Below are 15,981 nucleotides of genomic sequence, written 5' to 3'. Positions count from 1 at the left end.
TTGAGAGTGAGTACTGAAAGATATGAAGTTGTGCCATTGTGTTACTTGTTGAGTTAGTGTTTCTGATAATCTCTGAACCGTTTTAGTCTTTATTCCTTTTTTCATTTTGTTTTGCTTTGTCTTTTATCCACTCAAAGGACACCCTTAAAATTCCTTGCAGGACTGGTTTAGTGGTTACTAACTTCCTTAATTTTTGTTTATCTTGGAAACTCTTTATCTCTCCTTCTATTTTGAATGAGAGGCTTGCTGTATAAAGAATTCTTGGCTATATATATTTCCAATTTAGCATGCAGAATATATCCTGCCACTCCTTTCTGACCTTCCAAGTTTCTGTGGATAAGTCTGCTATGAACCAGATCTGTCTTCCTCTATGGGTTAAGGACTTTTTTCTCTTGCTACTTTCATAATTCTTTCCTTGTCTGTATATTTTGTAAATTTAACTATGATATGCCTTGGTCATGGTGGATTCCTGTTGAATCTAATGAAAGTTCTCTGTACTTCTTGGATTTTGGTGTCTGTGTCCTTCCCCAGATTAGGAAAGTTTTTTGCTATTATTTGCTCCAATAAACTCTCTTCCCCTTTTTCTCTCTTTTCCCCATCTTGGACTCCTTTGAAGTGTTATTCAAATGTTGTTCCCTTTTAATAAGTTACTGATTTCTCTAAGTCTTGTTTTGTAATCTCTTGCCTATGTTGCCTTCTTTTTTTCTGCTTCATTATTCTCCATAATTTTGTCTTTTATATCACTGATTTTCTGCCTTGTCTAAATGGACAAATATCTAGAAATATGTAAACTATAAAAACTGAAACAGGAAGAAATAGAAAATTTACACATACCCATAACTCAGTAAATAACTTGAATCAGTAATCAAAAAATCTCCCAACAAACAACAGTTCAGGGCTGGATGGCATTCCATGGGAATTCCATAAAATGTTTAAAGAGGGCTTACACTTATTCTTTTGAAGCTGAATCCAAGAATTAGAAATGGAATGGAAAACTTCCAAACTCATTCTATGGAGCCAGCAGTACTTTGATTCAAAAATCAAAGACCCCGTGTGATGTTAAGTGAAATAAGCCATACAGAGAAAGACAGATACCATATGTTTTCACTCTTATGTGGATCCTGAGAAACTTGACAGAAACCCATGGGGGAGGTTAAGGGGGAAAAAAAAAAAAGAGGTTAGAGTGGGAGAGAGCCAAAGCATGAGAGACTCTTAAAAACTGAGAACAAACTGAGGGTTGATGGGGGGTGGGAGGGAGGGGAGGGTGGGTGATGGCTATTGGGGAGGGCACCTTTTGGGATGAGCACTGGGTGTTGTATGGAAACCATTTTGACAATAAATTTCATATATTGAAAAAAAAATCAAAGACCCCACAAAAAAGGAAAAATACAGACCAGTTTCCCTGATGAACATGGATGCAAAAATTCTCAACAGAACACTATAAAACAGGCTCCAACAATGCATTGAAAGACTTATTAACCACAATCAAGTGGTATTTATTCCTGAGATATGTTTGGTTCAATATCTGCAAATCAATCAATGTGATACATCACATCAATAAAAGACAGAATAAGAACCACATGATCCTCTAAACAGATGCAGAAAAACATTTAACAAAATACAGCATCCTTTCTTGATAAAAACCCTCAAGAAAGTAGTGATAGAAGAAACATACCTGAAGATCATAAAGGACATATATGAAGCACCCACAGCTAATATCATCCTTGATGGGGAAAAACAAAGCTTTCCACCTAAGGTCAGGACAAGACAAGGATGGCCACTCTCACCACTGTTATTCAAGATAGTGTTGGAAGTCCTAGCCTTAGCAATCAAACAGCAAAAAGTAATAAAGAGATTCCAAATTGGCAAGGAGGAAGTTAAGCTTTCACTCTTTGCAGAATACATGATACTCTTCGTGAAAAACCCAAAAGACTCCACCTTCCTATAAAATAACATCAGCATTCTTCACAGAGCTGGAACAAACAATTCTAAAAGTTGTATGGAACCAGAAAAGTCCCCCACATAGCCAAAGTAATGTTGAAACAGAAAACAAAAGCTGGAGGCATCACAATTCCATACTTCAAGGTATGTTACAAAGCTCTAATCATTAGCATAGGATGGTAGTGGCACAAAAACAGACAAATAAGTCAATGGAATAGAATAGAGAACCCAGAAATGGACCTAGAAGCATATGGCCAAGTAATCCTTGACAATGCAGGAAAGAATAGTCAATGGAAAAATACAGTCTCCTCAACAGATAGTGTTGGGAGAAGTGTACAGTGACATGCAGAAGAATAAACCTAGACCACTTTCTTACACCACACAAAATAAACTCAAAATGGGTGAAAGACCTAAACATAGTACAGGAAGCTATTAAAATCCTAGAAAGAAAATAGGCAACAAACTCTTTGATTTTAGCCATAGCAACTTCTTACTTGACATGTCTCATGAGGCAAGGGAAACAAAACCCAAAATGAACTATTGGGACTCATTGAGGTAAAAATATTCTGCACAGCAAAGGAAACAGTCAACAAAATTAAAAGACAATAGATAGAATGAGAGAAGATATTTGCAAAAGACATATCAAATAAAAGGTTAGTATCCAAACTGCATAAAGAATTTATCAAGCTAAACACCCAAAAAACAAATAATCCAATCAAGAAATGGGCAACAAACATGAACAGGCACTCTTCCAAAGAAGACATCCAGATGGATAACAGATACATGAAAACATCTTCAACATCACTCATCAGCAGGGGAATAAAAATCAAAACCACACTGAGACATCACTTCACACCTGTCAGAATGGCTAAAAATAACAACTCAGGCAACAGATTTTGACGAGGATGCAGAGAAAGAGGAACCCTTTTGCACTGCTGTTGGGGAATGCAAACTGGTGCAGCCACTCTGGAAAGTGTGGAGGTTCCTCAAAAATTTAAATATAAAACTACCCTGTGGCCCAAAAATTTCACTACTATGTAATTAATCAAAGGATAAAAATTGCTGATTCAAAGCAGGACATGCCCCCCAATGTTTATAGCAGTGCTATTGACAATAGCCAAAGTATGGGAAGAGCCAGAATGTCCATCGACTGATGAATGAATAAAGAAGATGTGGTATACACACACACACACACACACACACACACACTCTCTCTCTCTCTAATATTAGTCTGCAATCAAAAAGAATGAAATCTTACCATTTGCAACAACATGGATGGAACTAGAGTGTATAAGTGAATAAGTCAGTGAGAGAACGAAAGGTACAATTTCACTCATATGTGGAATTTAAGAAACAGAACAGATGAACATAGCATAAGGTAAACAAAAACAAGGTAAAAACAGATGGGGAGAAAAACCATAAGAGACTCTTAAATACCGAAAACAAACTGAGAGTTGATGGAGGGGTGTTGGGTAGGGGGCTGGGCTAAATGAGTGATGGGCATTAAGGAGGTCACATGTGGGGATGAGCACTGGATGTTATACGTAAGTGATGAATCCCTAAATTCTAGTCCTGAAATCATTATTACACTATCTGTTAACTAACTCATTTAAATTTAAAATATAATAAATAAATAAATAAATAAATAAGCGAAGCCTGACAATGTTACTTAATTGTTGCAATCTCATAATAAACTTTAATGGATAAAGAGTGGCTTCTTACTGCTGAACAAAGAATTTTTTTTGACATGGAATCTACTGGTGAGAAACTATGAAAATTGTTGAAATAAATACAAGTGGATTTAGAATATCACATAAACTTAGTTGATAATCAGGCAGGGTTTTAAAGGATTTACTCCAACTTTGAAAGAAGTTATACTGTGGGTAAAATGCTGACAAAAGCATTAATTATTACAGAGAAATCATCCATGAAGAGAAAGGTCAATAGTTACAGCATATTTTATTATTGTTTTTTTTAAAAAAATGTTTGTTACTTATATTTGAGACAGAGAGGGTGGGTGGCTGAGAGAGGAAGAGAGACAGAGTATCCCAAGCCGACTCTACACTGTCAGTGCAGAGCCCGATATGGGGCTGAAAATCACTAATGTGAGATCTTGACCTGAACCCAAATCAAGAGTTGGTCACTTAACTGAATAAGCCACCCAGACTCCCCTGTTATTGTTTTATATTAAGAAATTTCCACAGCCACCTCCACCTTGATCAACCCTGATTAGTCAGACGCCATCAACCTCAAGGTAAGACCATCCACCAGCAAAAAGTTTATAACTCACTCAAAACTCAGATGATGGTGAGTATTTTTTACCAATAAATATTTAAATTAAGTATTTAAGTTTTTCTATAGACATAATACTATTGCACACTTACTAGCCTAGAGTATAAACATAACTTTTATATGCCATAGGAAAACAAAAAAAATCATTTGATTCAATTTATTATATTTACTTTGGTGCCATGGTTCAGAACTGAAATTGTCATATCTTTGAAATACTTCTGTCATTTAAAAAAAATTTTAGGGGCACCTGGGTGGCTCAGTCAGTTAAGCGTCTGACTTCAGCTCAGGTCATGATCATGCATTCTGTGAGTTCAAGCCCCACATAGGGCTCTGTGCTGACAGCTCAGAGCCTGGAGCCTGCTTCAGATTCTGTGTCTCCCTCTCTCTCTGGCCCTTCCCTTCTTGGGCTCTCTCTCTCTCTCTCTCTCAAAAATAAACAAACATTAAAAAATTTAAAAAAATATAAATAAATAAATAAATAATTTAACGCTTATTTATTTTTGAGAGAGAGAAGGTGAGTGGGGGAGGGAGAGGGAGAGAGGAAGACACAGAATCTGAAGCAAGCTCCAGGCTCCAAGCTGTCAGCACAGAGCCCAATGCGGGGCTCAAACTCATGAGGAGTAAGATCATGACCTGCACCCAAGTCGGATGCTTAACTGACTGAGCCACTCAGGTGCCCTGAGGTACTTCTGTCATTTTTAAAGATATTGGCCAGCGTGAAGGAACCTTATTGAAATAAATTGTATGTTACTTGATATTGAAGTAAAAAAAATATTTAAGATATATTGATGGACTGAGTTTAATCATCATTATTCTGAGTCTCCAAAAACTGGTTCTGTATTTGCATTGAGTTTCTTCATAATTCATTCTCCTGGCAATGGATTATAATAAATTGTATTTAATAGTTCTAATTCTGTACACATAGGTATTTTTCATCATAAATAACTATTTTCAGAAGAAAAAAATACTGAATTTGTGAAATATGCAGAGAAAAGTTTCAATGACAGTAAATATATATTGATTTCTTAGAAAAATGATTTGTGTATCTGTTTCATTTTCAAGTCATTGATTTGTATTATACAAATGCCAGATGTACAATATATAATATGATTATATATATGTATATATATATATAGGAATATTTGGGAATTTTCATGTAAAGTGTAGTTTTCTTAGAGATAAGAACATTGATGGGAGGCCTGGGTGGCTCAATTGGTTAAGCGTCTGACTTCGACTCAGGTCATGATCTCGTGGTTCGTGGGTTTGAAACCCATGTCAGGCTATGTGCTGGCAACTCGAAGCCTGATACCTGTTTTGGATTCTGTGTCTCCCTCTCTCTGCCCCTGTCCCGTTCATACTCTGTCTCTCTCTCTGTCTCTCTCAAAAATAAATAAACATTAAAGTTAAAAAAAATAAAACATTGGGAATCCGTCATATAATGGCAATTCATGGATACTCAAAAGTCCATGTTTGTACCCAGAATATATGAATATGTTATTTATATGGAAAAAAAAGGACATTGGTGATAGAATTAAATTTATAGACCTTGATATGGAGAGAATATCCTAGATAATCCAGCTGGGCTCAATATAATCACATAAAATCTTAAAAAATGAGAGCCTTTCTCAACTGTAGTCAGAAAATCAGAAAGATGGCCCGATGAGATGAACCTTACTGGGCAATGTTGACTTTTAAAGATAAAGTAAGGGGGCCCATGATTCAAGGAATGTGGGAAACCTCTAGAAGCTGGAAAATGCAAGGAAACAGATTTTTCCCTAAAGATTTGAGACGATAACATAGCCCTGAGACACCATAATTTTATTTCAGTAAGTCTGACCTATAAAAACGTGCAATTCGTGCTTTTAAGCTATTAGGCTTGTGGTAATCTGTATGTGCAATAATAGAAAATTAAAACACTGAATGAAAGTCAGTATTTCATTATCAATGTGCCACATTTGATCTATAGGATGTTTAAAATTGATTAGAGGAGAAATATTCTATCTATCTATCTATCTATCATCTATCTATCATCATCTACACACTCTCAAAATGTCTTTAACTGTTAAAACATTTTGCATATTCAAACAACTAGACCCTATAAATCACACCTGGAATGGAAATTTTGTAACTATATCCAACAACAGATGTGAATCTCAGAGACAATATTAAGCACAAGAAACTGGACATACAGGATGTACCCTGTAAAATGTCATTCATCTTCTGTAAATATTTAAAACAGGATGTTTTCAGAAGTCAGGATAACACTTATGTTCAGTGTTGAGTTGTAAAGGAGGTTCTGGGGTGTGATTTGTTCTACGTATTCTAGATGCTGATAAAATGGGTGTGTGAAGTTTGTAAAAATATGTTCAGCTGTATTCATAAAATATGTGCACTCTTCTTTATGTAAAATATACATACAGTATTTAACCAAAGAAGTAAAGCCCCTCAGATGTTGAGGGAGTAGAAAAATATTTCTGACCCAATGATAATGAATATCCACCATATTGTGCTCTGGAACAACCTGAAAAGGAGTTGGGTGATTTTACACATGTCTGAGGGAGGAGACTTTCCTGGCCTTGGCACAGATCACCGTGATTGGAGAACCATAAAATGTGGCAAATATAAAAATACATAATGGTATCATAAAGCAAAGATTTTGTTTACACCCAGGGTGCATTAGACACTAAGAAAGAACAAAGACTCCCGATTATGACTGCAAATTGATTATTCACCATACTGGCAGAAACATTGAGTGCTATTCACCATCAGATTTATTTTTTTTAGTTTGTTTATTTATTTATTTTTTTATTTTGAGAGACAGTGAGGTGGAGGATCAGAGGGAGCGGGAGAGAGAGAGAATCCCCAGCAAGTTCCCCACTCTTAGTGGCTGAGTTAAGGTCAAGACTTGGATGCTCAACCAATTGAGCCACCCAGACGCCACCAGATTTATTTGATTTAACAAATCAGTGTGATATCACACTTTTTGCATACAGAAATATCTAGAATCAGATCCACACTGCTCTGCCCAAATGGATGCTATTTGGATTAATAGAATGTTAATGTAATTTTACACATATATTTCCCTTCTGTGATATTAAAATATTGCCTGAAACATGACACAATGTAACAAATTCTATTCTCTAGTTACAAATTTTTCCTGTGCTAATAAGTAACTTTACCAACACCTTTTCTTCCCATAATAATTGAAGCAACAATATTGCTATATCATGGATTATTTGCTAAGTATGTTGGTAAAAGTCACTGGGGTATACGGACATCCTGCTGAACACAATACCAGCTGAAACGCATCTCTATAGATATGGGTAATGGTCTTTCCATAACTTATATTTACTTAGTTGTGAAGAAAAAACAGTTATGTAACAAAGGGCTTGAAACTTTATTGTTAGGAGGCCTACCAAAAAAAAAAAAAAAAAAAAGGAAAACCAAATCAATAATGTTTACAACAAGGAAATTTTTTAAATACAAAATTATGACCAAAGACTTAAAATTCCAGGCCATGAACATATGAAGATGAGACAAAATATCTAGAACTAGTGTGAAAAATTCTGTGATGAGTATTAATACAGAAGGCAATAGATGTAAAGAAACATGGCAATCAAAGGCATTTTACTGGTGGATGGAAAACTTTAATTTTGGAGGGTGAAATACAGGAAGGTAAGGTTGTTTTTACTGAATTATAAGGAGAGAAAGTATATGATAGCCAGAAAAGCCTAATGCATAATGACAGATTCCAAGATCTAGAAGCTATTCTGTGTGAATGAAGAAGATGCTTTCTACAAAAGAGTGGATGGAAAATAACATTAGAAAAGAGATGATTTTAGGGGCGCCTGGGTGGCTCAGTCGGTTAAGTGGCCGACTTCAGCTCAGTTCATGATCTCGCAGTCCGTGAGTTCGAGCCCCGCGTGGGGCTCTGTGCTGACAGCTCAGAGCCTGGAGCCTGTTTCAGATTCTGTGTCTCCCTCTCTCTGACCCTCCCCTGTTCGTGCTCTGTCTCTCCCTGTCTCAAAAATAAATAAAACGTTAAAAAAAATTTAAAAAAAAGAAAGATGATTTTATGGTATATAAAGAAAAAAAAACAATCCAGTCTGAAGTCAAACGAAATGAAGAAGAAAATTGTAAAAATTGCTGATGATCCCAATAACGAGAGTTAATTACTTTATTATATTTTGCATTATATATTTTATATTTTTCTAACATACAAATATAGATAAATGTGTGAGCACATACATATTTTACAAGGATGATATGAATCCTTACATGCTCTTTAGTGCACTATTTTCTTTCACAAAACAATATGTGATATGCATTTTTCAAGTCCACATATAGGATTTACACTATCATTTTTATATCTACATTAAAAAGCTTGGAATATTGTCTTTTATCCATTTTGATAAATATTAAGAACACTTGAAACATTCTTTAATTTTATTATAAAAATAAGTTATATGAACATCATTGGATTATATATTGAAAGGCAGATAGAGAGACAGAGAGAAATTTTTTATATTTCTTTGCAATGAAATTTTCTAAAAAAAAAACTCTTAGAAGCTTGGGCCTATTAGAACACAAAATTTTTAAAAACAGATAAATTATGCTAGATCCCACAATGAGGGTACTTCTGAAATAGGTTATAGTTCCTTGCTTCCTCTTTAGATGTATATGTATTGCAGATCATTTTCTTAATTTATCAATAGAATTTATAACTATTTCAACATTTTATAAAAAATATGATATAATTGGCTCTTTCTTCTTTGTGAAATATAAGTTAATAAAAGCACTGAACACTGAACACATTTATAGTGTAACCTTTTCTTAATATTTTCACATGGTATTTGCATTTGCTTTAATTAATTAGCTTTTACATTTATTCTGTTCTTGAGTGTTTTTATAGCTATCCTTCCAAAACTTGAATTTTTCATATTTCTCTATTTCTTTATTAAGCATGTTTTGTTTAATTGTTACAAAATGAGACGGAAGTTCAAGGGATAAAACTTAACTCATTTTTAAGTGGTATATGGTTTGTTTAGTTTATATTCGAAGTCTTCTCTTTTTTATATAAATTATAGCAGTACAGTGGTAGCAGTATAGAGAATAAAAACTAAGAGATTAGGGGAAAAGGAACAATTTATTTATTTTTTTTATCAAAACTTCCTTGTCACTCTTAAATGTTCTGGGGTATCTATATTCACATCCTATAGTAAAACAACCACTCAAACAATTATCTGTGACATCTATGGTTCCTAATGTGCCCAATCTTATGAGTGGCTGGGAAGGAAATGTTAGCAGGTAAGTCTGTGCCTAATCTTTCCTCTTCTAATGACACATGTAAAAAGAAATAACCAGATCAAATCTTCTTTTTTTTTTGTAATTAATGAGATCTAATGAGATCTTCTGACAGTAATTTCTAGCAGAAAGGGAACTAAAAGTGTTACTTATGGAATGTGTTTAGGAGGATATATCCCACTTCTCTGGATTGCTTATGGTAAATAAATTTAGAATTAATGGGTAAGTAGGCAAGGATGCTGAAACATAGGTACCAATTATATAGTCATTTTATACTGAGTGGAGCAGTTTCTTGATCTAAGTACCTCCTTTTGTGCAAGGTAATATCCATCAAGTATGATTTGGAAACATCATATGTTACATGTAGGTCATGGCATGGTTTTCTTCTTTCTTTCTTTCTTTCTTTCTTTCCTTCTTTCTTTATATTTTTTTAAAATTTGAAGTAGAGTTAATATACATGAGTTTCAGGGATACAACAGTGAACATTGTGTGTAATCTATATATTACACAATGCTCACCATGGTAAGTGTAGTTTCCATCTGTCACCATACAAAATTATTACAATATTATTAACTCTATTCCCTATGCTATACCTTTCATCCCCATGACTTACATATTTTATAAAAGGGGATTGTACCGCTTAATCCCTTTCAGATATTTTGCTCATCCACCCCTCTGGCAAACACCAGTTTGTTCTCTGTGCATGCCTGTTTCTATTTTTGTTTGCCTTTGTTTTGTTTCGTTGTTTATATCCCAATTATGAGTAAAAACATATGGTGATTGTCTTTGTGTCTAACTAATTTCACTTAACACGAGACGTTCTATGTTCATCAATGTTGTGAATGACAAGATTTTATGCTCTTTTATCAATGAGTAATATTCTATTGTGTATATATATCATATTTTCTCTGTCCAATCACATATTGATGGACATTTAGGTTGTTTCCCTATCTTGTCTGTAATAAACATAATAAAACAATGTTGCAATAAACATAGCATGCAAATATCTTTTTGAATTAGTGTTTTGGCTTTCTCGGGTGAATACTCAGCAGTGAAATTACTGGATCATATGGTATTTCTTTTTTTCCTAATATTCGGAGGAACTTCCATACTGTTTTCCATAGTGGCTGAATCAATTTACATTTTTACTAATAGTACACAAGTATTCCCTTTTCTTCATATCCTCACCAACAGCTAACATCATATTTAATGGGGAACAACTGAAAGCTTTCCTCTAAGATCAGAAACAATGCAAGGATGTCCATTCTCAGCAGTTTTCTTCAACATAGCACTGGAAATCCTGGCTGCAGCAATCAGACTAAATAAATAAATAAATAAATCACAACCAAATGTGTAAAGAAAAAGTAAAACCTACCTATTTACAGATCACATGACAGTACATAAAAAGCCCTAAAGAATCCCCCAAGCACTATAGAACTGGCAAATGAATTCAGTAAAGTTGCAGCCTACACATATATATATATGTATATATATATATATATATATATATATATATGTGTATATATATATATCTGTTGCTTTTCTATATATAAATAAAAAGGAGCCTGAAGAGAAATTAAGAAAATTATCCTCTTGACATCAATAAGAATAAAATACCTAAGACTAAATTTAGCCAAAGACATGAAAGACCTGTACTCTGAGGACATAAGACATTGATGAAGAAAATTGAAGATAATACAAACAAATGGAAACATATATCATGCTCATAGTCCATCTTAACAGGATAAAGAAAGACTGGTGAGCTGCACCCATTTTATGAGGCTTTATGCTTTTCTTGTGTCTTGCAATCACCTATATCCTTTAAACTACTGAAATATACTAAAATTTTTATTTCTCATGAGTTCACTTTATTTATCCTAGTGGGTAAGTGGAATTATGGTTTCTATGGCAAGTTTGAAGGATACCAAATGCATTATAAAACACCCAGTTCATGCTACCAAGTTACACTTTTGTGCAAATTTACCTATATATTTCCTTGTTTTTTCTATGCTTATTTATTTACTTTGAGAGAGAGAGAGCATATGTGAGGAAGGGAGCAACAGAGAGAGAGGGAGGGAGAGAATCCCAAGCAGGCTTTTTGTTGTCAACACAGAGAGCAATACAGGGCTCAAACTCATGGACTGTGATATCATGATCTGAGTCAAAATCATGAGTCAGATACTCAATTGACTGAGCCACCCAGGAGTCCCCAACTTTTAAATTTCTGATCTGGTCTAAGAAAGATTCATGATATATGATGTAGACTGCTGCATATCTACTTCCACCCCCCCTCCCCAATCACTATCATTTCCCTCTTCCTTATTGATCCCTCCTATGTGCTGCCATTTGTGTCATGATTTTGCTGAAGCTCATCATCAGACAGGTAAAGTCTTGCAAGGTGTTTATGGTGAAAGGATATAGAATTTTCCATTACATAGCTGTTCCATCTCAGCTGGCTATTTAGATATTTGCAAAAGAAAGAATTCAAGTAACTTGGATTAGGTCACTATTTTGGTTGTGGGAAACTGCTAAATGTTTAGACCTTTACTCTGAGTCTGCAACAATTGATTTAAGGATTGAACACTGATGAAACACAAATTAATAAAGAGAAGAAAACTAACAACTAATAAAAATTGTAGAATAAAGAGTGTAATATTATTTATTCCTGGAAAAATAACTATTGGTAATGTAATATCTGATGGCTCAATGTGGTAAAGGTAACCAGTCCAGAATTTACCTGTATGATATTTGAAATCCTAAAACAGACATCACCAACCCTAATAGTATTCTGTATGCAAAATTATAACCCTAAGCAACTTTCTACACCTAAAACTGTTGTAAGGGATTGAGATAACCTTTGGGAAAGATAATATTTTACTACACAAATATGAAACAACTATTCTTTCTTATTAGATAAAAGTGAAGGTTACAAGTCATCACTCCAGCTTTGTTTGTTTGTTTTATTTTTAATGTGAATGTGCATTCCTTACTTTGCATTATAAATTAGGAATCCAAGGACCTTACCATTCCACTTTACTATGAAGCTAGTATTTGTGTCCATGCCTACTTATTTAAATTTGGACTCATAAAATTTCAAGTTCAGAATGGTTTATCTTAATCTATGATATTTGTGAAATTTATCACAGAGACTGATAATTTTCACAAGAATATATTTGTACTGGAGCCAGAGATTCCTTACTCACAAAGTAGGGCAATACACACACTATATAACTTCCCTGAAATTCATTTTCCATATCTGAAAGATGGATTTATAATTTTATCTAATTTTTATACTCTGAGGATTATATGTGATAATCTATATAAAGCATTTATCATCATTTCCAGCATGACAGAGACATTTATTAGCTGTCATTTGCTTTTATTACTGTTACTATGATGACCCATGAATGCACATTTTATTACCATATTCATGATGTCTAATTCAGCCATTAGGTATTCATGATTGCTGCTAAAAGTGTAAATCCTTACAAAGCATTTTCTGAAGTGTTCTCTTCATGTCGTTGTTCCTTAGACTGTAGATGAAAGGATTTACCATTGGAGTCACCACTGTATACATGATGGCTAACAAGGTGTCACTCTCAGGGGTAAAAGAGGAGGAGGGGGTGAAATAGACAGCACTGGCTGTGCCATAGAACAACACCACCACTGATAGGTGGCAGCCACAGGTGGAGAAAGCTTTCTGTTTCCCCTGAGTAGACGTGATCTTCAGGATCGTGGAGAAGATCAGTCCATAAGATATGAGGATGCAGATAAGGGGAGTGAGAGCAAATAGACCTCCCACTATAAAAATAACCATCACATTGAGGGATATATCAGAGCAAGAGAGCTTCAAGAGAGGGTTGAGATCACAGAAGAAATGGTGGATGATATTGGAAGCACAGAAGTACAGATGTGCCATTAAGAGAGTGTGTAAGAGGGCATGGAGATAAGTGACAATCCAGAGCCCAGCCACTAGCTGGACACAAAAGGGCAGATTCATAATTGCAGTATAATGTAAAGGGCGGCAAATTGCCACATACCTATCGTATGCCATCACACAGAGAAGAAGGCTGTCCATATTCACAAAAGAAATGAAGAAGAAAAGCTGGCTGAGGCATCCTATGAAAGAGATTGTCTGTGTATCAGTCACGATGTTCACTATCATTTGGGGGATAGTAGTTGAGGTAAAACAGATATCAACAAAGGCCAAGTTACTAAGGAAGAAATACATGGGTAAATGGAGGTGAAAGTCAAAGCCCACAACCAAGATGATGAGCATGTTGCCTGATATAGTGATTAAGTACATACATAGGAAGAGCACAGATAGGAAATGTTGCTGCTCTGCTGATCCAGAAAGTCCCAGAAGGACAAAATCCTTGATAATTGTTAGATTTCCTGTTTCCATCTTCCCAACAAATCTAGGAAAGGAAAATATTAAATTGTAAAGACTAGAAATGTTAACTATCTCACACACATGTGTGTGCATGTTTGTGTGTGTGCATGTGTGTGTGTGTGTGTGTGTAATAAAGTACCATTCAAATTCTTTGTGCTCACCAATTATATCTTGTGTTTACGACATTGTCTATATATTCACATAGACATGTTGGGCATAACAATCTAAACTTTTTTCAAGAAAGAATGTTTTTTTCCTTCAAACAAAAATGCAAATTTTCTGCATAATATCTTCTTTTTTTAAAAATGTTTATTTATTTATTTATTTTGAGAGACAGAGTATGCAAATGGGGGAGGGGCAGAGAGAGAGGGAGAGAGAGAATCCCAGGCAGTCTCAGGCTGTCTGCACAGAGCCTAAAGCAGGGCTTGATTTTGACCTGAGCCAAAATCAAGAGTTGGACACTTAAACAGACTCAACCACCCAGATATCCCTGCAAAAATCTTTGAAAATTATCAATACATACCTTCCTCCTTAAGACTTTTGCCAATCAACAATTTTCCTCCCCACTATATATCCATAGGCCTGAGCATTCATTTAGATTCATTTAGATTCCTACTCAAGGGTGAAAAAACAGAGAGTAATGAGATACAGATAAACGTGTTTCTCTCTATAGATAATTATATTGTATCACTGTGGGAGTATTTACTTATTAAAGTGTATTTATTTATATAATATAAGGGGACAGATCTTGAACCAGGACACCATTTTCTCCCTTGAGGTCAGCACACTGGAGACTATACAAAGTTCCAAATACATCTTTTTTTTTTTTAATGTTTATTTTGCTTTGAGAGAGAGAGAGAGTGCAAGTGAGGAAGGGGCAGAGAGAGAGAGGGAGGGAGACACAGAATCCAAAGTAGGCTCCATGCTCTGAGCTGTCAGCACAGAGAACAATACAGGACTCAAACCCATGAACCGTGAGATCATGACCTGAGATGAAGTTGGGCGCTCAACCGACTGACCCACCCAGACACCCCCCAAATTCATCTTCTAATGTGAGTTGGTTTTATATTTTTTTGTGAGTTGGTTTCTCCCTTATTTTTATAAATATTGGTTTTAATTTTTTTTATTTTTTTCATGAAATTTATTGTCAAACTGGTTTCCATACAACACCCAGTACTCATCCCAAAAGGTGCACTCCTCAATACCCATCACCCACCCTCCCCTCCCTCCCACCCCCCATCAACCCTTAGTTTGTTCTCAGTTTTTAACAGTCTCTTATGCTTTGGCTCTCTCCCACTCTAACCTCTTTTTTTTTTTTCCTTCCCCTCCCCCATGGGTTTCTGTTACGTTTCTCAGGATCCACATAAGAGTGAAACCATATGGTATCTGTCTTTCTCTGTATGGCTTATTTCACTTAGCATCACACTCTCCAGTTCCATCCACGTTGCTACAAAAGACCATATTTCATTTTTTCTCATTGCCACGTAGTATTCCATTGTGTATATAAACCACAATTTCTTTATCCATTCATCAGTTGATGGACATTTAGGCTCTTTCCATAATTTGGCTATTGTTGAGAGTGCTGCTATAAACATTGGGGTACAAGTGCCCCTATGCATCAGTACTCCTGTATCCCTTGGATAAATTCCTAGCAGTGCTATTGCTGGGTCATAGGGTAGGTCTATTTTTAATTTTCTGAGGAACCTCCACACTGCTTTCCAGAGTGTCTGCACCAGTTTGCATTCCCACCAACAGTGCAAGAGGGTTCCCATTTCTCCACATCCTCTCCAGCATCTATAGTCTCCTGATGTTCATTTTGGCCACTCTGACTGGCGTGAGGTGATATCTGAGTGTGGTTTTGATTTGTATTTCCCTGATAAGGAGCGACGTTGAACATCTTTTCATGTGCCTGTTGGCCATCTGGATGTCTTCTTTAGAGAAGTGTCTATTCATGTTTTCTGCCCATTTCTTCACTGGGTTATTTGTTTTTCGGGTGTGGAGTTTGGTGAGCTCTTTATAGATTTTGGATACTAGCCCTTTGTCCGATAGGT

General features: G+C 35.3%; 1 protein-coding gene across 1 annotated transcript; it reads right to left on the bottom strand.

Moving 5' to 3' along the window:
• Positions 1-13,006: 13,006 nt before the first annotated feature.
• On the bottom strand, positions 13,007-13,942 carry LOC125935091 (olfactory receptor 1C1). Its single transcript, XM_049648797.1, has one exon. The coding sequence runs from the start codon at positions 13,940-13,942 to the stop codon at positions 13,007-13,009; it is 936 nt and encodes a 311-aa protein (XP_049504754.1).
• Between the last annotated feature and the right edge of the window lie 2,039 nt (positions 13,943-15,981).

The sequence above is a fragment of the Panthera uncia genome (genome assembly GCF_023721935.1).
Source record: "Panthera uncia isolate 11264 chromosome A1 unlocalized genomic scaffold, Puncia_PCG_1.0 HiC_scaffold_17, whole genome shotgun sequence".
NCBI lineage: Eukaryota > Metazoa > Chordata > Mammalia > Carnivora > Felidae > Panthera > Panthera uncia.
The sequence above is the reverse complement of the archived record's forward strand: the minus strand, read 5'-3'. Positions and strand labels throughout refer to the sequence as shown.

Excerpts from the sequence above, each read along its gene's own strand:
- LOC125935091 (XM_049648797.1), bottom strand. The coding sequence starts at position 13,942 with ATGGAAACAGGAAATCTAACAATTATCAAGGATTTTGTCCTTCTGGGA.